At 43.4% G+C, this 27,583-nt stretch overlaps 1 protein-coding gene across 5 annotated transcripts; it reads right to left on the minus strand.

Annotated features, from left to right (window-relative positions):
• slx4 (SLX4 structure-specific endonuclease subunit homolog (S. cerevisiae)) lies at nucleotides 1-27,539 on the minus strand. Of its 5 annotated transcripts, none has more exons than XM_068025856.1 (15): nucleotides 27,454-27,539; nucleotides 25,236-25,690; nucleotides 20,064-20,351; nucleotides 18,715-18,889; nucleotides 18,164-18,385; nucleotides 15,982-16,193; nucleotides 15,170-15,483; nucleotides 8,797-9,073; nucleotides 8,199-8,287; nucleotides 7,848-7,994; nucleotides 7,109-7,278; nucleotides 4,328-6,840; nucleotides 3,539-3,641; nucleotides 2,436-2,894; nucleotides 1-1,472 (listed from the first exon to the last, which is right to left on the minus strand). In XM_068025856.1, exons 2-15 carry the CDS (start codon nucleotides 25,603-25,605, stop codon nucleotides 1,103-1,105), a joined length of 5,709 nt encoding a protein of 1,902 aa, XP_067881957.1. In that variant the 5' UTR covers nucleotides 25,606-25,690; nucleotides 27,454-27,539; the 3' UTR covers nucleotides 1-1,102. The 5 variants fall into 5 exon arrangements, with proteins under 5 accessions (XP_067881957.1, XP_067881960.1, XP_067881956.1 ...); XM_068025859.1 differs by having other exon boundaries at nucleotides 7,848-7,991; nucleotides 27,368-27,456; XM_068025855.1 differs by having other exon boundaries at nucleotides 27,368-27,456.
• Between the last annotated feature and the right edge of the window lie 44 nt (nucleotides 27,540-27,583).

The following is a 27,583-nucleotide window of genomic DNA, read 5'->3' on the forward strand; positions in this document are numbered from 1 at the left end:
TTAAAGTGCATTTGTTTATTTTTTTTTAAAAACAAGCAGTTACAATTCTGCCAAAATAACATCGACACTTAATTATCAAGACAATTTACCAGCATTAAATGCAGCTCTTGGTCCACTGTTAACTGCAGATATTGGACACCAGAGCTTTTCAGTAATTCCACACACAACACGCAAAATGTATTAACATTCTGGATAAAAGTCTATCCGTTTCAGCTCTTGGTGAACAAGACTGCCATTAATTATCAAAACACCTTACTTCCTTATTACAGGTACAACAGGAAACTAGTGTAACTGATACTGCATCCTCGCATCCAACTGACAAAACATCCATTCTAGTTTTTTTTTTCAATTATATGTATGCAAAGTTTAGAACAGTTTCTTGTACAATTATATACAAATATTTGGTTATTTTGAATTAAACTGCCAAGCCTTGGGGGTGGGGAGAGGAGCTAAATACAAGGGGGTAAAGTTTTTTGATTAACTTGCTTGGTTCCAATGAAGACCCTTTCTTCCCCCATTTACTTCAGGGTAAGTTGCTTACGATTCCTTGCTATGCTCCTACCCGAGCCGGGAGTAATGCTAAAACAGTCACCAGCCAGCAGAATTGAGAAGTGGGAGACCCACATCACCGATAGAGAAACTGCCAGCATGTACTACGAACAATAACAATGACATACAACAATAGTGTCACTCTTGCATTTAATCAATTTTCGTTTGTTTTTCAATGCAATTTAAACTGTAAAGTACAGACTGTTGACTAGAATTTGGCTGAAAGTAAGTCAATTTTCATTTAAGATCACACCTTTGTGTGAAATGGTGACAAATCTCATTACAACAGTGCTGGCTTTCTAGATGGTCATGAGGTAGGGCTACAATTACTGAAATATTCTACAAGAGGTACCCCATTTCCTTGTAGCAGAGCAGTTAAAACTGATGTGCCTAAAGCTCCTGAATTAAAATGCAACGTGATACTAAAGTGTTCTTGCCTGAATGTATAATCACAGTGACATTGTAAGATGTTTGCAAACCAGATGGAGATTACAGTAGCATGTTTACTGCTACTATGGTAGAAGAGGAATGTTTTCCTCTGCAGTAGCAGCACTTACCTCTTTCCACGACACTGACTCGGCTTTCCCTTACGTTGTTTATCAGTGCCCTGCTTTCTCCGTTTCAACATCTCCTTCCTTGCTCTAGCTGTAGTAAAGGTGATACAGTGAGAATCCAGAAAATCCAGCAATTTCCCTTTGGAAACCTTTATCCCATTTTCCTTAAGTTGCTGGTGGAAGTCTGACAGTTCAAAGGGCTTGTACTGCAGGATTTTACTGTACAGAGATGGGTTTGACCGAATGTACTGTTGGATGGCCTCAGCTGTATCTGCTTCGCGGATTACTGCCTGTGATGGAGTGATTCCATCATCCTCTTCGTCACCCGAATCTGTTGTAAAGACATTGTCAAATTCATCGGCTGCCAGCCTGAAAGAGGGAGAAAGACGTATAGCATTTATTCATGCAATCCAGGTAAGCAGTTTGTCATTGTGAACAAAGATATCTACCTAAACTGATTGACACTGTGACCTGCAGAGAGTTCCAAGGGCCCTTGTTGACTGATGTGAATTAGTAATGGGAAAGAGGTAATGCATGGTTTGATGTGAAGCAGGATGGCAAATTCAACCAAGGGCAGAATTTCCACATTTTGAAAGCAAACTTCCTGCATCTTGTTTCACAACTGCAGTTATAATGATAGGAGAGAGTGTTAGGGCAGGTGTTCAAGATATTTTGTGCTTCTAGTAGGATCTTAGTTCTTCAGAAACATTGCATTTTCTTCAAGTCATAACAGCAAGTCCTCATAACCAACAGGAAGAATCACCAAGGGCAATGTTCCTTTACAACCTTATTATGCTTCTGACCCAATGTGGGGGGGAGGCGGGTGACGAGAGAGCTGGGGGCGGGGGGGGGGGGAGGGGGGGAGCTGTGGGGGGTGGCGAGGAACCCCATTTTCCGGTGTAAAATGAGTAATTAGGTTATTGAAATCTGGCTGGGATCTCCCGCACTCTACCAAATAGCTAAACTCACTTCTTCATACCACAAAAAAGTCCGATTAAGTAGTTCCCTTAGTGGGCAAGGGTATATGTTAGAGGCACCTGCAGACAAAACAGATCTACAGGAAAATAAGTGTTCAATAGAAAGCTCTGAACAGCATTGTTCAGTAAAGTATGAGGATGGGTCCACGTGGTGTGACAAACAAATACACCTTTTTGAGTTAACTCAAAAGATGGCGGTCAAATAACTCCATTTTCTTTCTTTCATCATCCTGATTTTTTTTTTAAACCATTTGTCACTTTTAAGTTAATTGATTTATATGAGGTGGTTAGACTTTTCCTTTCATTCAGTCACTTTATTCCTTTCGGTGCACGCACTCAGATTTAACTGACTCACCTTTGTAATCCAAAGGAATCCTCACTCCCTGCTGAAGAGGAACTTTGAGATGACGATAACTGATTGGCCACATCAGAAGTAACAGCCTTCACCAGTGACTTTGCTTTTGGCCTGTGCGATTCAAGAACACGGCTTTTGTCTTTTCTCTTAGAGTTGGTATTGAGATGACCTGTCGAGGCTGGTTTGCTGGTTTCTGCGGAAACAGACTTTGACTGTTTTTTGGAGTGGGGTTTTAGCCGTTTCATTCTTGATGAAGCAGGCTGTGACTGGTTTATACTGCCCGCCCTAGCTTTGCTCAGTAGAACTGGGGCTGGTTTCCAAATGCAAGGCTGTGAAGATGATACTTCCTGCTGTTTGCACTGGGAGTCAGAATCAGGCTGAATGACTCGATGGGTATACTGATAAATCTCTTTCAATTTCAGAATCATTTTCTGCTTTGGCAGAGGTCGAACACCAAACCTGGAACAAAACAAATGAACTAGTCCAGACAGAAAAAAAATTTCAGACTATAATATTGAGCATATTATACTGTAGCCCTGATTCCCCAACTCTGCAACTTAGACCTCATCAACTCACCCACAAGGTACAAATGAGAACCAATTCTGCGTAATAATAAAAGCATAGCACCATTCGGATGATGCTTCTAAGGTGAATTTGGATTTAAAAGGTGCTGCGTCATCATTTCAGGGAAGTGATACCTTCAGTAAGTGGAAGATACTTTTGCCAAAAATGAAACTCTGATACTTACATAGAATTACACAGTCTTGACAGCACAGAAACAGGCCATTCGGCCCAACTGGTCCATGCCAGTGTTTATGCTCCACAAAAGACTTCTTCCACCCCTCTTCATCACACCCAATCAGCATGTCCTCTATTCCTTTCTCCCTCATGCGTTTATCTAGCTTGCCTTTAAATGTATCTCTGCTACTCACTTCAACCACTCCCTGTGGGAGTGAGTTCCACATTCTCACCACTCTCCGGGTAAAGAAGTTTCTCTTGATTTCCTGATTGGATTTATTCGTGAATTTATTCCTTTATTCTTAAAAGTTTAATGCAGGAAAACTCTGTTTCCATCACACACTCAACACCAACCATCAACTTACTTGCCCAGTTCTTTCTTTAGGTGTGGGGTGGCCATTGCTGAATAAGGAGGCTCTGGGGTGATGGGCACCAATGGAAGTTGAGCTTTCCTTCGGTTGACAGGTGCTGAAAAAAAAGATACAAATCAGTGAAAGAATGTTCGATTAAAAAGGATGAAAATAAGCCTAAAAATGCCATAAAAGATTAGTGTAATAATGATGAAGGGATACTGCTATATACATTAAATACAGAAAATGACACATTTCTGTGACGTGCACTGGGATTAAAATTCCAAAACTTCTACATCTACCCCAGGACACTTGCTTATATTCTGCAGTTTAATTTCCAGCTTTCTCTGTGCTAACAGCTCAGTCACGTTTCATGTTGGCTACAAAGAGGTCAAAAATTATACCACTCTAAAGTTTAACGTCTACTGTTATCATTAGCTGTAATTAGTACCAATAGATGATTGGTATTTTTGAGCCACTACATTTTTTTGGATCAACTGCATTTAACTTACTCCATCTATTATTTATGTTACTTGGTGTTTTGTCGGCCGGCACAGACATGATGGGCCAAGTGGCCTCTTTCTGCTGTAAACTTTCTATGATTCAATTCTATGGTATAAAAACGTCTTCAGAAACACCTAAAAGAATATTAATGTCCAAAAAAATTTCAAAGTCTTGCTGTTTAGAGATTTACACTTCAAAACCCACAATTGATCACACCTCCAGACTCAGTTTAACTGCAAACAATCAAAAGCATGGGACTTGGAATTTAAAAACATTCCTTCATTCAGGCTGACTGCTTACCTGGAGTTGTGGGCTCGCCGACACATTGTCTGGAATTAATGGGATCTTTCCGAAGCACAGGTAACTTTTGAGATAATCCCGGGAGGACTTCTGGAAACTCCTCATCTTCATCCCAATCATCCCAGATCTTGGAATCAAAAAAACTGGGATGCTGTCTGCTTGGAAGGTTCTCATCAGCTTTGCTGTTGTGGTCTACGCCAACAGATGGAGAGGACATCCTGGGCTTTGATTTTCCTGGGAGAGGTGTGTTATTTGTGTTTTCTGTGTCCATGATAGGACACAGTTCATCCTTATTCTTTGCTTTATTGACTCTCTTGTGAAGTGTGTCTTCAGCGTTAGAATCTTCCTCTTCAAGTTGAGGACTACCTTCAGAATTCCAATATTCGTTGTCATATGGCATCGGGGGCTCATCTTCAAACTGAAAGCTATCTTCAGCTTTAGCTGTTGGCACCTCCTCCTCAGTGTCTTCAATCTCCAACACAGACTTGTCTGTTGCTTCCTTCTCTTCAGAGCAAAGTGACACTGACAGCGCTGCTTCTAGCTGTGCTGAAGGAGAATGAGTGACTGAAGTGCCCTCACTTTCTAATTCAACAATACAATCAGAGGTCTGTGTGGGAGGAATAGGGGATGAGGGCAGTGAATCACTCAACGACTGATTGACAGAATTCTTCTCTGCAGAACTATCCAACTCACTAACAAGGTTCATTTCTTTGGCATCTCTCAACACTGCCTTTAATGAGTTAATTGCCTCTGCTTTTTCCTGTCCCACACCATCAGATTTTAATACTGTAACCTCCTGTTCTACTGGTTTCTCAAACAATTTGTCCCTTTTGACACTCTGATTCTGTAGAAAGTGAGAATTTGAAGTCAGTGTGGAGCAGAGTGTAGTTCTTGTTGAAAGTGGAGTGGCTGGAATCAGCCATGATCCCTCCACAGTACGGTCTTCATTACTCTGTTCATCACTGCTAAGCTGTAGAGCCAGCTCACACTCTCTATCCTTAACTTGGCTTTCATGATTAGACACCTGGTTAGCAACACTGTCTGTGGACAACTCTGAAATGCTATTGTCATGTAGCTCATCCAAACTTTTGAATGGAATTCCATAAACTCTGAAGTTTCTCTGTTCATCAATCTTGGAACTTGACGCCAGGTCATACTTGAAACCTAACAGTTTACCATCTGGACTTGGTTCTAATTCATCACTAGAACATTTAATGTCACAGAAAGGCATCAATTGTATGTTTTCAGAACAAGATGCTGACATTTTGTTTTCAGTTATTTCCATTTCCTCATCTGAGTCTATGATCAATAGAGTATCATTGGATTTATTCTCTGATGGAGACTGACTGGAATCAATGCTAATAGGTGGTGACAGATTGCAGTGTTGTACCTCACAGGTATTGTGGGGCAGCCTCTGTAAGCTAAGAGCACTTGCTGAAAAGGGTTTTTGGTTGGATGACCGTTCTAAGTATCTTGGAGATTCTTGAGCATCTAGTTCCTGAAGGACTCTCGGATTGTCACACCTTTCACCTGCAAAATTTTGTTGTCCATTTGAAGTCGGTGAGTCACAAGACAATATTTCAGATTGATTCACACTGTGTATGGCTCCAAGGGATGAGATTACGGCTGAGACCAAAGAGAGGCGTTCCTGTGGAGATTTCTCATTTTTATCAGTTTCCAATGGTGACAGACCAACCAATGGCAAATCAGACAAACTCGGACAAGCAGAGGGACTATCAAGCTCACACATGGGTGAAATTCTGTTAATGCTGCAATTGGCAGAGGAGCTAAACAATTGACTGTTCTTTCCAGGCGAAGTCTTGTCTACTTCATAGAGATCAAAATCATATTTTTCCCCAGATTTCATATCTTGCTGAGATTCTACTGATAAATCAGTTTCTGAAAAGAGACATTCATCGCTGGTATTTAAATTCAAATCAGCTCGGAGGCTATGGTTCTGTGATTCTTCCAGTTGAAATGTTTTGACCTTCTGAGAGGATTCTTGCATCTTGGACACTTCCAGAGAGTTTGAAAGACTTTGAGAGTTATATCCTGTTTCTCTTTCAGTCATGGAAGACTTGCAATTTCCAACTGTTTCACTTTCAGTTCTTAGTCCTTCTACACTCTCCTTTTCTCCACATGCATCAGTTTCTTCTCCAGTTTCCACACTGCTGTTTTTCTGATCGAGTCCCCCACTCTCTTGAGTCTTAAGGGAGGTTCTCACAATTTTTCGCTGAGTTGCTGCAAACTCATAAAGTTCTTCCAATTCCTCATCGTCAACTTTCTCATCGACCTTCTCTTCATCCTCATACTCCACAGGTTTGATGTCAAAGGCAGGGTCCTCAGCTTCGCCCATCCACATGGACCTCAGAAGGTCCTGAAGGTTGTCTTCCCTATTTCCATACTCCTCGTCTTCTATTTTAGTGAAAGGATCACTTTCCGATCTACCTCCATCAGGCTCAGTTTCATCTGAACAGGCTTCGCAGATCTCTATCAACTCACTCACAGCAAACCTGATCAACACACAGAAACACATCATTCTGAAAAGCTAAGGTAGCAGGTAACAAGATGTTCAAGAGGAAAATACTGTGGATGTTGGAAATCTGAAATAAAGACAGAAAATGTTCTCTCGGGGACACTTTGCAAGCTTCTAACCATCTAGTAAGTTAGTTATTTTAAGGCTTTAGAATTAAATTTGAAAAAAATAATTAGTAGCGTACTGCAGATTAATGACAACACTTCAATATTTAAGCCTGATCTTAGTACTGCATGTATACTAACCTGTTCGCAAGAGCGTGCAGCTCTGAAAGCAGAGTGGAAGATACAGAGATACTTGCAGTGTACAGATATCGAAGGAATGTACAAACTGCCTCTGTTGTAACTTCAGGCAGTAAGAGTCTGCGGGTCATGAGAGCACCATCCTCTTCCACCAGGAATCCCTCATTGTGCACCTGCAGAACAGTAAGTCACCAAACTCAAGGTGTGATCTGAGTTGGCAGAATGAGGGGATGAGAGCGGACGAAGAATTGCGATAGGCTCCACGGGTTACCCTTCAGGAGAGCACATAACTGGTCTACTATTTGCTGGCTGTCAGATATCAGTGAGTATTCTTTGGATTTAACTTTGGTTAAGTGATTCCATTCTGATGGATTCAAATGAGTACAAACTGCTATGTCAGAAAGTGTGTGACAGCACAAGGTGGGACAAAGCAGTATTGCATTACGCACATCACTAATGATGGTTAAATCGTACAGCCACACTTGGTACACCTTCCCCAATTGCAAACAAAGCAGCTTTATTACTCTGCATCCTCTCTCACACTTGCAACATGGTGACGTCACACACCAGGAGTACCAACTAATGGAAGAGATTGCCCCACATGGGGCATAAATCCAAGGGCACAACAACTCTTACTTGTTCTTGTGTGATTCCTAGCCACAAGGGAGAGAAGACTGAAAAGGGAGGGGGTTGAAGAAATAATTTGTATCCCCATTTACAGAAATAAATTTTTATCACTCACAATTTGCACGAGCTGTGGACAGCGAGCGTATAGAACAAACTGGTGAGCATACACAACCTCACCACTGTCCACCTGAAACTGCACATCACTCAGGTGGGGATTATTCACCATCCCACCAAGGTCTTCACTCAGTTTCTTCAGTTGCTGCTGAAATCAAAATGCACCAAATATTAAGAACAATTACAGGCGGCTAACATTACAAAAATAACCATCACCATTTTGTCCTGAATCTCTGCTGCAAGCTTCAAAGCTTTGATGGGAAACCCCAGAGCTACTTACAAAAATGGTAAAAACTGCAGAAATGGGATAGATTTGACTTTCACATTAATAAAGTGAAATTGGTTTGCTTACTCCACGGTGTAGACTATTTTCATAATTTCTCTCGTTCTGAGCTGGAACAAATCCACTTGGCGCAATGTCATCTGATAAAGAGTCCTTTCCTGTAGGGTAAGATGAATAGATACAGTAAAACCAGGAATACAGGCTTTGATTTACAAGAATGAGTGGAAGTTTCACTGCTCAGTAGAGTGATAAACCCCTAACTATTACTACAACAATCAACACAAAGCTACATTGCTATACAAGACAGTTTAACATTAAAAATTCAATGGTACTCAACAGAAATTAATCTAAAAAAATGATACAAGATATTAATAGTACCTGATGAAAAAAAACTATTACTGTCCAATTCAGAGAAAGTTGATTTAACTTTTAGATCAGACTCCAAAATAATTACCACATTTATTAAGTATTAATTCAAGTGCAATTCAATTCTAAAATCTCTACAAATATCCACTCAAGGATACAACTGCCTGTACAATTATTCATTCCCATCATTATAATTCATATCATTTCTGCATTTTTAAACCCAACCAAATTTTTCCATAAAAAGATTCTGTAACGGTCCATGGAATATAAAGGTGCAGATCTTTAACCAGTTGTATATTACCATCTCTTCCTGTTATGTTATTGACTTGCTCACTCTTCATCCCAGAATCCCATTGCGTCAACGTCATTCCCTCGCCGGCTAAATCCATTAAGTCGAAGAACGTCTGATCCTGCTGACTCCTGCCCATAGGCACTTCCTCAGTCCCAGTTTCACTTCCATTGCCAGCTGGTGCAGAGTGGTGATAGATCAGCTCCGAGGTGGGTTTTATAACAGCCTTTGCAGCCATTGCAGGAGGTAACATCTGCTCCTTGCCAGCTGGAAATTCCTGATCATGCCCCTTCAACAAAACACACAGTACAATTTTTTTTTTTTTTTTTTTACAGGGCTATGGGGAAAAAACAGGAGAGTAGGATTAATTGGAATAACTTTACCAAAGAGCTGGCACATGCATGATGAGCCGAATGGCCTCCTGTGTTGTATCATTCTATGATTAGTGCTACTTCCTTCAGGATGCTAGCCTGCAGAATACAGACCTGATCCTGTGAGTTTCCCATGTGCTATTTTTGTTTGTGGACATTGTTTAAGTGTCCATTCCCTTCTCTCGTTCCCAGGAGCTCAATGCTATCTGATAGAGTGACAATATTCTGTCCTTAGACCCAGCTCATCATACCTGGCAAAATAAATTGCACTTCACAACTGCAGAATGACTCAGGTCATATTGCAGTGACAGATCAATACTGCACCAATTAGGATATTGGTAACCTGCTACATTTGGACATTACTGATCCTTTTGGAAGTATAAAAGAATTGTTGTACATCACACTTCAGCTTTAATGGATGGCATGATCAAAAGTGATAGTAGACTGAAGACAAGCAGCAATTGCCAATCTGGAGACTTCATTTCCATGGATATTTCTCAAAACAAAAATTAAACAATTATAGAGGCATACCAACCAGCAGAGAAGACGGCCATTTGCCCATCAAATCGATGCCAGCTCTCTGTAGAGCAATCTAATCAGTCCCATTCCCCCGCTTGATCCCCGTAACCCTGCAAGTTTATTTCCCTCATCTGCCCATCCAATTTCTTTTTGAAATCACTGATTGCCTCCGCTTCCTCCGCCCTCATAGGCAGCGATTTCCAGGTCATTGCCGCTCGCTGCATAAAAGAGTCCTGCCTCACATTCCACCCCCCCCCCGCATCTCTTGCCCAAAACCTTCAATCTATGAATCTGTGTCCCCTAGTCCTTGTACCATCAGCTAATGGGAATAACTTATCTTTGTTTACCTTTTACAAGCCTGTCATAATCTTGTACACCTCTATCAAATCTCCCCTCAATCTCCTTTGTTCCAAGGAGAATAACCCCAGTTTCTCCAACCTAACCTTGCAGCTAAAATCCCTCATCCCTGGAACCATTCTGGTAAATCTCCTCTGCACCCTCTCAAGGACCCTCACATCCTTCCTAATGTGTAGTGACCAGAACTAGACGCAATACTCTATAAAACTCTGGTTAGGACACCACTAAAGGTTCAGCATAACTTAGTTTGTTCAGTTTGCTCACCCACTGTTTTTTTTCAGGTTTGCACTTGCTGCTGTTCAATATTCAGTGCATTGACACCTAATCTGTACTAATGCTTTGTCTTTCAACACATATTGTGTATTATTAACATATTGTTTGCCTTTGCTCCATGACCTTTTGGTCAGCTATGTGGTCTTGTCCAATCTACACCTTCTCCTTTGTTATCTCTTGCCCCACCCCCACCTCACTTGCTTATAACCTGTGACTTTTCTAATATTTGTCAGTTCCGAAGAAGGGTCACTGACCCTTTTTTTCACAGATGCTGTCAGACCTGCTGAGTGGTTCCAGCATTTCTTGTTTTTATTTCAGATTTCCAGCATCCGCAGTATTTTGCTTTTAGTTCAGCATAACTTCCCTGCTTTTGTACGAAATACTCTATTTCTAGAGCCCAGGATCCCATATAGAATCATAGAAAGTTTACGGCGCAGAAAGAGGCCACTTGGCCCATCATGTCTGTGCCGGCCAAGGATAAAAAAGCCACCCACCTAATCCCACTTTCCAGCATTTGGTCCGTAGCCCTGCAGGTTACAGCACTTCAGGTGCACATCCAGGCACCTTTAAAATGAGATGAGGTTTTCTGCCTCTACCAACCTTTCAGGCAGTGAGTTCCCGACCTCCATTGGGTAAAATAATTTTTTCCTCATCTCCCCTCTAATCCTTCTACCAATCACTTTAATGTCGATGCTCCCTCATTACTGAGCTCTCTGCTAATGTAAATAGGCCCTTCACCTCCACTCTATCCAAGCCCCTCACAATTTTGTACATCTCAATCAAATCTCCACTCAGCCTCCTCTGTTCCAAGGAGAACAACCCCAGCCTATCCAATCTTTCCTCATAGCTGCATTTTTCCAGTCCCAGCAACATCCTCGTAAATCTCCTCTGTACCCTCTCGAGTGCAATTATATCCTTTCTGTAATGCGGTGACTAGAACTGCACACAGTACTCAAGTTGTGGCCTAACTAATATTTTATATTGTTCCAGCATAACCTCCCTGCTCTTATATTCTATAGCTCGGCTAAAGGAAAGGATTCCATATGCCTTCTAAACCACCTTATTGTCCTGCTACCTTCAGGGATCTGTGGACATTCACTCCAAGGTCCCTCACTTCCTCTACACCTCTCAGTATCCTCCCATTTATTGTGTATTCCTTTGCCTTGTTTGACCTCCCCAAATGCATCACCTCACACTTCTCTGGATTAAATTCCATTTGCCACTTTTCTGCCCACCTGACCAGTCCATTGATATCTTCCTGCAGTCTACAGCAAGCCTCCTTGTTTATCAACCACATGGCCAATTTTTGTGTCACCTGCAAACTTCTTGATCATTCCCCCTACATTTACGTCCAAATCGTTAATATATACCACAAAAAGTAGGGTACCTAGTACTGAGCCCTGCAGAACCCCACTGGAAACTTCTCTCCAGTCGTAAAAACACCCGTCAACAATTACCCTTTGTTTTCCGCCACTGAGCCAATTTTGTATCCACTTTGCTACATTCCCCTGGATCCCACGGGATTTTATTTTTTAAACCAGTCTGCCATGTGGGACCTTGTCAAAAGCCTTGCTAAAATCCATGTAGACCGCATCAACTGCACTACCCTCATCTATCCTCCTTGTTACTTCCTCAGAAAATTCAATCAAGTTAGTCAGACATGACCTTCTCTCAACAAATCCATGCAGAGTATCCTTGATTAATCCATGCCTTTTGAGAGCAACAGTTTATCCTGTCTCTCAGAATTGACTTCAATAATTTGCCCATTACTGAGGTTAGACTGACTGGCCTGTAATTATTCGGCCTATCCCTCACTCTCTTTTTAAACAAAGGTACAGTGTTAGCAGACTTCCGATCCTCCAGTACCACACCTGTATCCAGTGAAGATTGGAAAATGATGGTCAGACCCTCTGCTATTTCCTCCCTGGCTTCTTTTAACAGCTTGAGGCATATTCCATTTTCTAGGATGCTAATCCCATTAATACTTCCTCTCTCCCTATGTTGATCACATCCAATGTGCCACACTCCTCCTCCTTAACTACAATGTCTGCATCATCCCCCTTTTTTGTGAAGACAGACGCGAAGTATTCATTAAGAATCATACCCACATCTTCCGCCTCCACACATAGGTTACACCTTTTTGGTCTTTTATGGGCCTTACTCTTTCCTTAGTTATCCTCTTACTCTTAATATGTTGACAAAACATCTTTGGGTTCACCTTGATTTTGCTTGCCAATATTCTTTCATGCCCTCTGTTTTCTGTCCTAATTTTCTTTTTGATTTCATCCTCCACTCTTTATACTCTTCTCGGCTTTCTCGAGTATTGAGTTCTCGGTGTTGGACATAAGCTTTCCTCTTCTGCCTTATCTTACCCTGTAAGCTCTTTGACATCCAGGGGGCTCTAGTTTTGGCTGTCCCACCCTTTTTCTTTGTGGGAACATGTTTACTCTGAACCTCCTGAATTTCCCTTTGAATGCCTGACACTGATTTACCTTCAAGTAGCTGTTTCCAGTTCACTTTTACGAAATCACTTCTCGGCTTAGTAAAATTGGCCTTTCCCCAATTTAGAACTTTAACTCCTGTTCTATCTTTGTCCTTTTCCATAATTATGTTAAAACTGCTGAATTATGATCACTACCACCAAAATGCTCTCCCCCTGCCACTCCTTCCACCTGCCCAGCTTCATTACCTAAAACCAATTTTAAAACTGCACCCTCTCTTGTTGGACTTGCTACATATTGGCCAAAAAAGTTCTCCTGAATGCAACTTAAGAAGTCTGCACCCTCCGTTCTTTTCACACTAAAACAATCCATTTTTTAAATTCGTTTTTGGGATGTGGGCGTTGCTGGCTAAGCCAGCATTTATTGCCCATCCCTAAATGCCCTTGAACTGAGTGGCCATTTCAGAAGGCAGTTAAAAGTCAATTGCTGTGGGTCTGGAGTCACATGCAGGCCAGATCGGGTCAGGATGTCAGACTTCCTTCTCTAAAGGACATTAGTGAACCAGATGGGTTTTTACAACAATCGACAATGGTTTCATGGTCATTAGACTGGCTTTTTAATTCCAGATTTATTAATTGAATTCAAATTTCACCATCTGCCGTGGTGGGTTTTGAACCTTGCCCCCCAGAGCATTAGCCTGGGCTCTGGATTACTAGTCCAGTGACATCATCACTACGCCACCGCCTTGGAGTAGTTAAAATCCCCTATTACTGCCCTCTTGTTTTTGCACTTCTCAGAGATTTGCCTACATATTTGTTCTTCTATCCCCCTCTGACTGTTTGGGGATCTATAGTACACTCCCAGTAGTGTGACTGCCCCTTTTTTGTTCCTAAACTCAATCCATATGGCCTCAATTGATGATCCTTCTAACATATCATCCCTCCTCACAGCTGTAATTGCTTCTCTAACTAAAATTACCACCCCCCTTCCTTTTTATCCCCCTATCTCATCTGAAAGTCCTGTAACCAGGAACATTGAGCTGCCATTCCTGTCCCTCTTTAAGCCCTGTTTCTGTAATAGCTATGATATAATACTACAATATTTCTATCTGTGCCCTCAGCTTGTCTGCTTTATTTGCTATACTCCTTGCATTGAAGTATATACCCTTGAGCAATGCCAAACTCTTTTTTTTATTTTCTATCCTTTGTTTCCTCTGCCTTCCGGGCTCACTCACGAATTATCTGCCTTCCATTTCCATTTTTGATTTTGTCCCATCTGAGTATACCCTCAGGTTCCCATCCCCCTGCCGAACTAATTTAAACTCTGCCCAACAGCACTAGCAAACCTCCCGGCAAGGACATTGGTCCTGGCCCAATTGAGGTGCAAACCATCCGGCTTGTACAGGTCCCACCTCGCCCAGAACTAGTCCCAATGCCCAGGAACCTAAAGCCCTCCCTCCCGCACCATCTCTCCAGCCACGCACTCATCAGCTTTAACCTCCTATCTCTACACTCACTAGTGCGTGGCACTGGGAGTAATCCGGAGATTACTACCTCTGAGGTCCTGCTTTTTAATGCCTTACCTAGCTCCCTAAAATATGCCTTCAGGACCTCATCCCTCTTTCTACCTATGTCGTTGGTACCAGTGTGAACTATGACCTCTGGCTGTTCACCCATCCCCTTAAGAATGTCCTGCAGCTGCTCTGTGACATCCTTTGACCCTGGCACCAGGGAGGCAACATACCGTTCTGGAGTCATATCTATGGTGCAAAAACGTCTGTCTGCTCCCTAACGATCAAATCCTTTACCTTTATTTCTCTTCCACTCTTGTTCCTTCCCGTCCGTGTAGCTAAGCCACCCGTAGTGCCCCAATGTTGGCTCTAGCTACACACCTCTGAGGAAACATTACCCTCACCAGTATCCACAATAGATGTCCATATGTTTTGCTAATTATTCTTATATTAATGTTGTGAACTGCACTCAATAGTATGTCACTTTTCACTTAATTTTAAATAAACAAATTAAATACATGCAAATTACACCAAATTACAGACTACATTTATGTACCTTGGGACGTTTTACTATGTAAAAGTGCTACAGAAATGCAAGTTCTTCTTGTTAATCCAGTAAACAGATTCATGTTATTAGGATTAACTGTTAATCTGTGAAGTTATGTAGCTCTGTAAGAGCAAATTATCCAAAAGCTGCAGATTCTGGATCATAGGGGAGCAGACTCACTTCCCAGAAACTGCCACAGAATTGTTCCGGTTTTATAAAATTCTTGAAATTCTAACAGATAACGCGAAATGAGGCGAAAGCAGATGTCTGTGTACAGGGGAGAAAAACATAATTTTTTTGCATAATTAATAAAACCTGCAGTTATCTTCTCCTGATTAAATCTCCTAAATTTTGCATATCACCTCACCTGTAGTTGTATAATAGGAGGGACCAAGTCATTTGTATAAAAGAGTGCAGAGTCCCAATCATTGGCTCCGAACAAGGCACTGCGACACCAGAGGCTATCTTGCTCAGTTATCCCTCGGTGCACATGACAGACGTGCCTCAGTATTCCACCCATGCGGAAAGTGCTTTCAGGCAGCGGAGGGGTGCTACATATTTCCATTTCTTCAGACAGAAGTGCTGCCAAATTGTTTTGGACCCGTTTGATCGCTGTCTCAGGGTCCTGCACCAATAATAATGGTGGAAGAGATTCCTTCCTCTTCTTTCGATTTCTCTTGTCTAAAACCGAAAAAAAATCCAGCATTGAAGTGTATTTGCATTTATTGTATTTGTACATCACCTTAATGATAAAAATCAGCTTAACAATATAACAGGAAAATATGTTTTGAAATGCCAACAGAATTTCCAATATATAAAAGGCTGAAACCTCTAAGGAATGTTACACCGCTGATGGGAAATACAATAAATTTGTACTTTCATCAAATTGGCCTGTTTCTGATTTTTTTTTTTGTTAAAACGCTTTAACGTCTCACTAGGCTGAACAGTGCTTATTCAGAAGAACATCCAGTGTGTCCTGAAAATTATCGTTGGCTCAAAAAGGAACTTGCATTTCAAAATGCAACTTGAATGATGCACAGATATTTGTCTTGGTGGAATAATAAACAACAATCGACATATATTCAGATTGATTTATGAGTTACACTCCATGGGGAAGAATTCAGCTCTGGGTTCAAACAGTATTTGAACAAGTGCCAGTGCCCACAGTTTAACACCTACCTGCTGCTACCACCATTTTGTTGAAGTTATTAGTGTGCAGGGTGATGGTTCGCTTCTCCTGCTCCTGTTTCTGTTGTTCCAACAAAGATGCAGATAACGCCAGAGCAACCATTGTATCCTCATCCACAGGCTGCTTCCTGCTGGTCTTGCATTTCTTTGATGGCTCGGTTTCTCTTGTTGAACCTTTTCTCTTTAATCCTCCTGGCTGAAGGCTGACATTTAAAACCAACAAGAGAAAAGGGGGAGATTTTAAAGTTTATGCACACAACAGATATGCACCCAGAGACTTTCACACAAAGGTGAAAGTATAAGTCAAGATAGTTCACGAGACATCCAGGTGAGGCGAGAGTGACTGCCCTTGACATCAAGGCAGCATTTGACTGAGTGTGGCATCACGGAGCCCTGGCAAAACTGAAGTCTGTGGGAATCGGGGGGGAAACCCTCCACCGGGTGGAGTCATACCTAGTACAAAGGAAGATGGTTGTGGTTGTTGGAAGCCAAACATCTCAGTCCCAGAACATCACTGCAGGAGTTCCTCAGGGTAGTGTCCAACCATCTTCAGCTGATTCATCAATGACCTTCCCTCCGTCATAAAGTCAAAGTGGGGATGTTCGCTGATGACTGCACAATATTTAGCACCATTCGCGACTCCTCAGACACTGAATCAGTCCGTGTCCACGTGCAGCAAGACCTGGACAACATCCAGGCTTCAGCTGATGAGTGGCAAATAATATTTGCGTCACACAAGTGCCAGACAATGGCGATCTCCAACAAGAGAGAATCTAACCATCACCCCTTGACATTCAACGGCATTACGGTCACTGAATTCCCCACTATCAACAGCCTGGGGGTTACCATTGACCAGAAACTGAACTGGACTAGCCGTATAAATACTGTGGCTACAACAGCAGGCCAGAGGCTGGGAATTCTGCACGAGTAACTCTCCTCCTGACTCCCCAAAGCCTGTCCACCATCTACAAGGCACAAGTCAGGAGTGTGATGGAATACTCTCCACTTGCCTGGATGAGTGCAGCTCCAACAACACTCAAGAAGCTCAACACCATCCAGGACAAAGCAGCCCACTTGATCGACATCCCATCCACCACCTTAAACATTCAATCGCTCCACCACTGGTGCACAGTGGCAGCAGTGTATACCATCGACAAGATGGACAGCAGCAACTCACCAAGGCTCCTTAGACAGCACCTTCCAAATCTGCGACCTCTACCAACGGGAAGGACAAGGGAACACCACCACCTACAAGTTCCCCTCCAAGCCACACGCCATCCTGATGGAACTATATCACTGTTCCTGGGTCAAAATCCTGGAACTCCCTTCCTAACAGCACTGTGGGTGTACCTACACCACACGAACTGCAGCGGTTCAAGAAGGAAGCTCACCACCACCTTCTCAAGGGTAGTTAGGGATGGGCAATAAATGCTGGCCTTGCCAGCGACGCCCACATCCCATAAAAGAATAAAAAAAAGAACAGTTAATTTGCAATAAATAAAAGCAAAATACTGCAGATGCTGGAAATCTGAAATAAAAACAAGAAATCCTGGAACCACTCAGCAGGTCTGGCAGCATCTGTAGGAAGAGAAGTAGAGTTAACATGCATCTTTTACATGCACCTGAACAGGTTGTCTGGGCTTCAGTTTAACATATCACCTCGAAAGACGGCACCTCCAACAATGTAGCACTTCCCTTTTGTGCATTGGAGTGAGGCCTTAGATGGTACATTCAAAATAGGACAGACAGGATCCCAGTTTAATGGCCGATTCGGAGAGAGAGGGGAGAGGGTTCAACTCATCAATCTGCAGTGGAATCCACCCAGACGAGCCCATCTGGAAAGGAGAATATGCAAAGGCACAATGACACCCCAACAGCCTTAGCTTATTCATACTGAACACTAGAGAGAGGAGAGCAGGAGAAACTCGGCTGATTATGTCACAAATAAGCCGCAAGTTATGAAACCTGTCACTTTTACTGTAGCTATGTAGCAATGATCAGAGACACCGGCTGTATAAAGGGATAAAACTGGGAGATATCAGCACTGGGTATACAAGGCACCCGAGTTGACAAAAGTGAAGGCAGGAGTGAGCCCAATGTGGATACAGTGGCAGGGCCTCTGTGTGGTTACAGGATGGGAACAGAATCAACAATAACTTTTTATTTCACTTACCTTGTCGAGCAAACTGAGCTTTCAGGAGGCCGAGAGTTCTGTCTTTGAACTGCCTCCAGTAATAACCGTGGTGGGACCTCCAATTCAATGGCACAGCGTTTGAGATGAATTGCTCGGCTCTTGAAACTTTTAAAACGTTTCCCGCAAATCGGACATTCAGGAACTGCAGGTACGTTCAGAGAGACAGCTGTGGCTGTTCTCTGCTCTCCTTCATCTAAGCACCTGTGAGATCAGATGGAAAGAAGTTAATGTTATTTACAAAGATAATAGAGCATGAAGCTAGTCTGTGCTGGTTTTTACGCTCCACACCAGTGTGCATAGCTATTTGAACAGCTTCTTTCTTTAACCTGTGCTTCCCATTCCCTCGGAAGAACATAAACCGATATTAGGTGAATAAAAGTTCAATAAAATGGTTATGTATCAGCTCTAGTCACTTACAACTGAATATAAAAGAACATCTGGAAGGTTGATCCATGAAGAACAGATGTAACAGGATTGATAAATCACATGATATTGAGAAACCATTGATGATATGTTCCGGTGCCTCTCACCTGTTGATGTGCTGTGCACGTCGAGCAGAGTTCATGTTAGAAAGATCCTTCTGACAGATTACACAAAAAAAGAGGCCGTTATCTTCAAGGGTATAGGCATCAGCTGCCGCCAGCTCCTGTTGTATCGCCCAGGCCAAGGCCACATCACCGTCTGCAGTCCCCTGGCAGTCACCAGCTGTGGAAAAATGGATATCATATTTAACTCCACAGTATAACTGTCATCATAGCCAAGTGCTTCCAGACAAAAAGGAAGAGAATCATTAGATGACTGGAAGTATTTCAAAGACTTTAATGCACTCTGGGTTAAGGTGGCACTATAAACTCCAAAGCTAAGCTCAACCAAGCTTTTAAAACTTCTTTCATGTATTGTGTCACTTGAAATCATCTTTTCTGCTCCCTGCCTCAGCTTTTCCATTCATGTTTCTCTTCTCCATTCTGACCAATCTGTCCTCACCATTGGTATTATAGCTGGCAAGTGTCGCCCGTAGCTACATCATGTGACAGGGAGTAAAATAAAATACTTATTCATTAACAAAGCAATAATATCCTACTAAAACGCTGGCTAGGTTTTCTCATGACTACATCTGTAGGGTATGCTATTATGATGGAAATGCAGCTGATTAAAGGCAGGTATCACTAAAATGTTTATAATCACATGAAAAATTGAAATTGGGGTGGCATCGGCCAGTGTAACAGTAACACATGTCCCTGAAGCTCGACAGGGTAGATGCTGAGAATGTTTCCCCTTGTGAGGCAATCTAGAACTAGGGGGCACATCTTCAGAATAAGGGATCGCCCATTTAAGACGGAGATGAGGAGGAATTCCTTCTCTCAGAGGGTCGTTAATCTTTGGAATTCTCTTCCCCAAAGAGCAGTGGAGGCTGGGTCATTGAATATATTCAAGGCTGAGTTAGACAGATTATTCATCTACAAGGGAGTCCAGGGTTATGGGGGGACAGAGAGGAAAGTGGAGTTGAGGCCACAATCCGATCAGCCATGATCTTATTGAATGGTGGAGCTGACTCGATGGGCTGAATGGCCTCATCCTGCTCCTATTTCTTATGTCCTTAAAGAAATGAGGAACAGATTTGATCAATTGAGCTAGTGATCGCATCAGTGGGCAAACCCTAACCCTAGGGAAGTGAACACTGGATGGATTGATGGATCATGCTCCCTGTACTGTTAATACTCTCATTAACTTCTGATGGTTAATACATCGCAATTTAGACTTGTTATACTACATACCTGTGCATCACAGATTAGTGATGCCCAGATAGGCAGCAGGCAATATACATATAATTTATCATAGTTTGTTTTTTAATAGAAAAGAGAACATTTGATAAACGAACCGTCCTGCTCAAAAACAAATGGTACAGGAAGGGATACTACAGCTGACTGACTGTCTGTTCCACCCTTCTCTCCGTTTGTGTCCAGATAACAGAATGCCTTGTTCTTCTCATCCCCTTGGATGGTAGGAGCTGGCAGTATTTTCACATCATTGCTGTGTCTCAAACGCTCAGGTTCCTTCCTTCTAAACTTCTGCATATTTCCCAAAACTCGTTCTTTCACACCCAGACTTTTGTTGACAGTTTTCTTCACAAATCCTGAATGAAAGAGACTGCTGCTCCGTATTCTGCCTGGAAATAAGAAGGGCCACATGTAACAGACAAGCGATCACCAAGGGCACACAACCGAGTTCTTCGTATCATACTTTCTCGAGGTCAATCATCTTATCAAATATTCCACTCCCGGGAGAATCAAGAAATGATTGTTACAGTAAAATAAAAGCAAAATACTGCGGATGCTGGAAATCTAAAATAAAAACAAAGTGCTGGCAATACTCAGCAGGTCAGGCAGCATCTGTGGAGAGAGAAACAGAGATAACGTTTCAGGTCAGTGACCTTTCATCAGAGCTTCTGCCCCTCTGAAGTGCAGTGCTCCTTCAATACTGCCCCTCCGACAATGCAGTGCTCCCTCAATACTGCCCCTCTGACAATACAGTGCTCCCCCAGTACTGCCCCTCCGACAATGCAGTCCTCCCTCAATACTGCCCCTCCGACAATGCAGTGCTCCCTCAATACTGCCCCTCTGACAATACAGCACTCCCCCAGTACTGCCCCTCCGACAATGCAGTCCTCCCTCAATACTGCCCCTCGGACAATGCAGCGCTCCCTCAATACTGCCCCTCCGACAATGCAGCGCTCCCTCAATACTGCCCCTCCGACAATGCAGCGCTCCCTCAATACTGCCCCTCCGACAATGCAGCGCTCCCTCAATACTGCCCCTCCGACAATGCAGCGCTCCCTCAATACTGCCCCTCCGACAATGCAGCGCTCCCTCAATACTGCCCCTCCGACAATGCAGCACTCACTCAGTACTGCCCCTCCGACAATGCAGTGTTCCCTCAGGACTGCCCCTCTGACAATGCAGTGCTCCCTCAGGACTGCCCCTCCGACAATGCAGCGCTCCCTCAATACTGCCCCTCTGACAGTGCAGTGCTCCCTCAATACTGCCCCTCTGACAGTGCAGTGCTCCTTTAGTACTGACCCTCTGACAATGCAGCGCTCCCTCAGCACTGCGCCTCCGACAGTGCAGCGCTCCCTCAGTACTGACCCTCCGACAGTGCAGCGCTCACTCAGTACTGTCCATCCGACAATGCAGTGCTCCATCAATACTGCGCCTCAGACAGTGCAGCGCTCCCTCAGTACTGACCCTCCGACAGTGCAGCACTCCCTCAGTACTGCCCCTCCGACAGTGCAGCGCTCACTCAGTACTGTCCATCCAACAATGCAGTGCTCCATCAATATTGCGCCTCAGACAGTGCAGCGCTCCCTCAGTACTGACCCTCCGACAGTGCAGCGCTCCCTCAGTACTGACCCTCCGACAGTGCAGCGCTCCCTCAGTACTGCCCCTCCGACAGTGCACTGCTCCCTCAGTTCTGACCCTCCGACAGTGCAGCGCTCCCTCAGTACTGCCCCTCCGACAGTGCAGCGCTCCCTCAGTTCTGACCCTCCGACAGTGCACTGCTCCCTCAGTTCTGACCCTCCAATGTGCAGCATTCCCTCAGTACTGCACTGAAGTGTCAGACTAGATTATGTGCAAGTCTTTGGAGTGCGTTTTTTTCACAGAAACATCTCAGTGAGAGGTGAAGGTGCTAGCACCAAGCCAAACTAACAAGAGTACGTCTTCATCTACTGTCAGCTTTTGGATTATTTAATTTACAGTTAAATGTCAACTTCACAGCTAACATACTAGAAGCATAGATTTCAGTTGGTCAAACAGACTTTTCCGCTCCTCTCAAGTCTTTTAAAGGCACATAAATAGTAGAAAGGGGTAAAAAGGAGAGAGGGGCCAAAAAGCATATTTACGATAGGAAGCAGAGGGCATGACTGAGGTACTAAATGAGTACTTTGCATCTGTCTTTACCAAGGAAGAAAATGCTTCCAAAGTCATAGTGAAAGAGGAGGTAGTTGAAACTGGTGGCACAGTGGCGCAGTGGTTAGCACCGCAGCCTCACAGCTCCAGCGACCCGGGTTCGATTCTGGGTACTGCCTGTGTGGAGTTTGCAAGTTCTCTCTGTGACCGCGTGGGTTTCCTCCGGGTGCTCCGGTTTCCTCCCACAGCCAAAGACTTGCAGGTTGATTGGTAAATTGGCCATTGTAAATTGCCCCTAGTGTAGGTAGGTGGTAGGAGAATGGTGGGGATGTGGTAGGGAATATGGGATTAATGTAGGATTAGTATAATCGATGTCGGCACAGACTCAGTGGGCCGAAGGGCCTGTTTCAGTGCTGTATCTCAAAATAAATAATAAAAATTAATAAAGAGGAGGTATTAGATAGGTTCGCTATGTGAAGTTGATAACTCACCAGGGCCAGATGAGATGCATTCAAGGATATGAGGGAAGTGTGGAAATTGCAGAGGCACTGGCCATTATCATCCAATCCTCCTTAGACAGAGTGGTGGTGCCAGAGGACTGGAGAATTGCAAATGTGGATTAATTAAGGAAAGTCAGCATGGATTTGTTAAGGGCAAATCGTGTTTAACTAACTTCATTGAATTTTTTGATGAGGTAACAGAGAGGGTTGATGAGGGTAATGTGGTTGATGTGGTGTACATGGACTTCCAAAGGGCTTTTGATAAAGTGCCACATAGCTTGTCAGCAAAGTTAAAGATCATGGAATAAAAGGGACAGTGGCAGCATGGATACAAAGTTGGCTGAGTGACAGGAAACAGAGAGTAGGAGTGAACTGTTATTTTTCGGACTGAAGGAAGGTACATAGTGGGGTTCCCCAGGGGACGGTGTTAGGACCCCTGCTTTTCTTGACCTAAATTAACGGTCTAGACTTGGATCTGCAGGGAAAAAATTAAAAATCTGCAGATAACACAAAACTTGAAAGTATTGTGAACTGTGAGGAGGATAGTGGTAAACTACAGGAGGACATAGACAGGCTGGTGGAATGGGCAGACATGTGGCAGATAAAATTTAATGTGGAGAGTGTGAAGTGATTCATTTTGGTAGAACGAAGAAAGGCAATATAAACTAAAGAACACAATTGTAAAGTGGGTGCAGGAGCAGAGGGACCTGGGGATATACATACCAGGGCAGGTTGAGAAAGTGGTTAATAAGACATGTGGGATCCTGGGATTTATAAATATAGGCATAGAGTACAAAAACAAGGAGGTTATGATAAACCTGTATAAAACATTGGTTCGGCCTCAACTGGAATATTGTATCCAGTTCTGGACACCACACGTTAGAAAGGATGTGAAGGCATTAGAGAAGGTGCAGAAAAGATTCACGTGAATGGCTGCAGGGATGAAGGGACTTTAGTTACGTGGATAGATTGGAGAAAGTTGAGAGGAGATTTGTTAGAGATGTTGGAAATCATGAGGGGTCTGGACAGAATAGACAGGGAGAAACTGTTCCCATTGACAGAAGGACACTGATTTAAGGTGACTTGCAAAAGAACCAATGGCGACACAAGGAAAAACATTTTTATACAGCGAGTGGTTAGGATCTGGAATGCACTGCCTGACAGTGTGCTGGAGACAGATTCAAATGTGGTTTTCAAAAGGGAATTGGATAATTATCTGAAGAGAAAAGATTTGCAGGGCTACGGGGAAAAGGCAGAAGACTGGCTGAGTTGCTCTCACAGAGAGCCAGCACGGATATGATGGACTGAATGGCCTCTCATGCTGTAACTATTCTATGATTCTATGTCCTAATCACATTTACAAGTCGGAAATCTGACCATTGACTTTCTATATTGTTATGAAACCATGATTCATCAAAGATGACTATTTGAGTGGATTAAAACCGTAGGATAAGTTTTAAAAAGGACTGAAAATCCGTATTATTAAGTGGCCTAAACAGCAGTTTGTAAAATGATTTGCATGACTTCACCTTGAAAATTACAATGCTATCAGAAAGGAGCCGGGTTATCTGGAAGTGAACCACCAGAACAATCAGCTTAGACAAGTATGAATGGCCCATTACCTGAACACAGACATTCAGACAGAATCTGAATAATCATCTGTTTATTCACATGGATGCAGACCAGTTAATTCATCATTTTAAACAATGGACCTGGAATGAGAGATTCCCAGCTTGCTGTGACCATATTTGGTAACTAGCTAGATAGCATGCTAACCCTTTGATGAAAGGTCACTGACCTAAAACGTTAACTCTGTTTCTCTCTCCACAGATGCTGCCAGACCTGCTGAGTATTTCCAGCACTTTGTTTTGATTTCAGATTTCCAGCATCTGCAGTATTTTGCTTTTATTAATGCTAACCCTTTGTGTTAGAGAGTGAATCACAATCCACTACACCATGAGGGGTTAACAGTGAGAACTCGTGGTCTCTCTCTCTGTCCAGCTGTTCTGCGAGTATGTTCCCTGCTGTATCTGACCAGCCAAATGCCAGAGGCAGCGTCTTCAATGTAAACCAAACAGCTGCTGACTTCAGAGGAAAAGACAGAGATTATCAAGACTGTAAACCGTCTCTGCACAGAATCCAGGAAAAAATAACCCCAAGCACAGTCTGAAACCATCCAACGCATCAACCTCCAGGATTCGTATATGATTGAGTCTTCTAAAGAAAATCAAACAAATTAACCTACTCTCCCTCCTTGTAACCTACTTCTGTGTGTGTGTGAGAATCTCTTGGGTGTATTCGAGAGTGAGAGTTGGATCGCTTTTTAAAAATTTTTTATTTATTGGTAATTAAGAATAAACACTATTTTTCTTTTAAACCTTACAAGAAAAACCTGTCTGTGTCTTTTACAGTCACAGCACCAGTTAGACACTCACTAAACTGACAAGCAAATTCTTTTTAAAGCACCTATGGTCCGCCAAGTGGTGAAAAGAGAAGGGAGGCATTCTCCCACTTCTCACCTGGCCAGAATAATACAGAATGGTTCATTAACCCAAAACAACTGTTTGACAATTTGCATTGATAAAAGGCAGCTTGATAAAGAATTAATTTTCTAAGTATGTTTTTTGAAAATTTATTAATACCTACCTGGTAAAGAGTTGTTAATCTCAACAGTCTCAGAGTGCTGTGAAGCCTCAGGTTTTGAAGGCTGAGACACAGCAACATCCTCAGTGGTTATACACACCTTCCTGCTGCAGGGAGGGGCAGGTAGATCATGTTCCTGACATTCAGTTACCCCAGTCTGATGGTTCTCTGGTGCCCCATCACTGTGGGCTTTGCTCCTGTTAATGCAGTTTACCTCGCTGGTTGAAGCTTGGCTTTCTTTTAACTTTGTCTTTGCTGTAAAGGAACTCGAGCGGTTCCAGCAGACGGATTTGCATTTCTTCCCTCCGCCTTCAGCTGGGTACCTGGACGCTCTCTTGCAGAGCTCAACAAAATCATCGTCTGATTCATCCATCAGTTCAAAGTGTTACATTACAAGGCAGGTATTAGGGATCAACCATGACCACAACCCGAAGCCATCCTCTTTGTTTACCGATTGCCTGCAAACGAGACACCAAAGAGCATGCTTTATTGCACTGAAATCAATTTCTGCCCCCCTACCATCTAATTCAACCTTTCCTTGCACCTCACCCCTGTGGAACTCTTCCCCACCCCCCAAAGCTCTCCTTCCTGCAATTGACCAATGTCTAAAACCTACTTTTGGCATCACTTAATGTGTGTTCAACAAAGCAACAGCAGGTGTCCTTGCACACGAATCATAGAAAGTGAACATGCAGGTACAGCCAGTGATCAGGAAAGCAAATAAAATGTTAGCCTTTATTGCAAAGGGATTGGAGAAGAGTAAACAATTCTTCCTACAATTACACTAGGCCTTGGTGAGACATTCTTGGAGTATTGTGCACTGTTCTGGTATCCTTACCTAAGGAAAGATAGAGGGAGTGCAACAACAGGTTCACTGGATGGATCCTTGGAATAAGGGGATTGTCCTATGAGGAGAGATTGAGTCATCTAGGCCTATATTTCCTAGAATTTAGAAGAATGAGAGGTGATTGTTTTGAAACATGTAATATTCCTATGGGGCTTGACAGGATAGGTGCTGGATATTTTCCACTGACCGGCGAGAGGGAGTATAGAACAAGAGGACAGTCTCAGAATAAGGCATCAACCATTTAGATGAGATGAGGAGAAATTTCTTCACTCAAAAGATTGTGAATCTTTGGAATTCTCCACCCCAGGATGCTCAGACATTGAGTATATTCAAGGCAGAGACCGATATATGGCACAGTGGTTAGCACCGCAGCCTCACAGCTCCAGGGACCCGGGTTCGGTTCTGGGTACTGCCTGTGCGGAGTTTGCAAGTTCTCCCTGTGACCCCGTGGGTTTTTGCCGGGTGGTCCGGTTTCCTCCCACTGCCAAAGACTTGCAGGTAATAGGTAAATTGGCCATTGTAAATTGCCCCTAGTGTAGGTAGGTGGTAGGGAATATGAGATTACTGTAGGGTTAGTATAAATGGGTGGTTGTTGGTCAGCACAGACTCGGTGGGCCGAAAGGGCCTGTTTCAGTGCTGTATCTCTAAAATAAAAAAATAATATTTGGGGGAAATTAAGGGATATGGAGGTGGTGCAATTGAGGTAGATGATCAGCCATGATCTTACTGAATAGTGCAGCAGACTCAAAGGGCTGAATTGCCTCCTATTTCTTCTGTCCATTCGGCCCCTCGAGCCTGTTCTACTGTTCAGTTAGATGGTGGCTGATGTGTCCCTGCCTTGGTCCCGTAACCCTGAACAACCTTAGCCAACAAAATCTATCAATCACAGTTTGAAATTTTGAGCTGAGCCTCCCCTCCCACAGCTTTTTGGGGAGAGTTTTGCAGATTTCCACCAGCCTTTATGTGAAGAAGTGCTTCCTGACAATCACCCAACTCCAGTTTTAAGCTGATGCCTCCTTGTTCTGGACTCCCCCACACCAGAGGAAATAGTTTCGATCGATCTACCCTATCGAATATTCCTATCATTCAATTAATCTTCGATAGTCATTACAATCCAGCCCAGGAACCTGTCCTGACAGTTTCATCCCTTTCAACCCCAGACTGCTCGCCCTCCAAGGCCCAACTTCCCTTCAGACTTTTATTCAGACAGCAACCGTTACAAGAACAATCCAGTGTTCCCGAAACCCGCTGCAGCTCCCAGGCTCCAGGCTCGGCCAAAAGCACTCACTCCAGCAGCGGACCCCCTCACTCCCGTCTTGCCCGCTACCCAACACCGGGGCCTTCACTCCCCAGGACTCGAACCGCCGGATGTACCTCAGGCCTCGCCGGAAGCGGCCCCAACGCCATTTTGTTTCCCCGCGCGTTGCCCCGAACAAAGATGGCGCCGCCCCGTCAATAATGGGGAGCACGTGACCCCCCCCCCCACCTCCGCCGGTCAGCTGAC

The sequence above is a fragment of the Heterodontus francisci genome, unplaced genomic scaffold, assembly GCF_036365525.1.
Source record: "Heterodontus francisci isolate sHetFra1 unplaced genomic scaffold, sHetFra1.hap1 HAP1_SCAFFOLD_837, whole genome shotgun sequence".
Lineage (NCBI taxonomy): Eukaryota > Metazoa > Chordata > Chondrichthyes > Heterodontiformes > Heterodontidae > Heterodontus > Heterodontus francisci.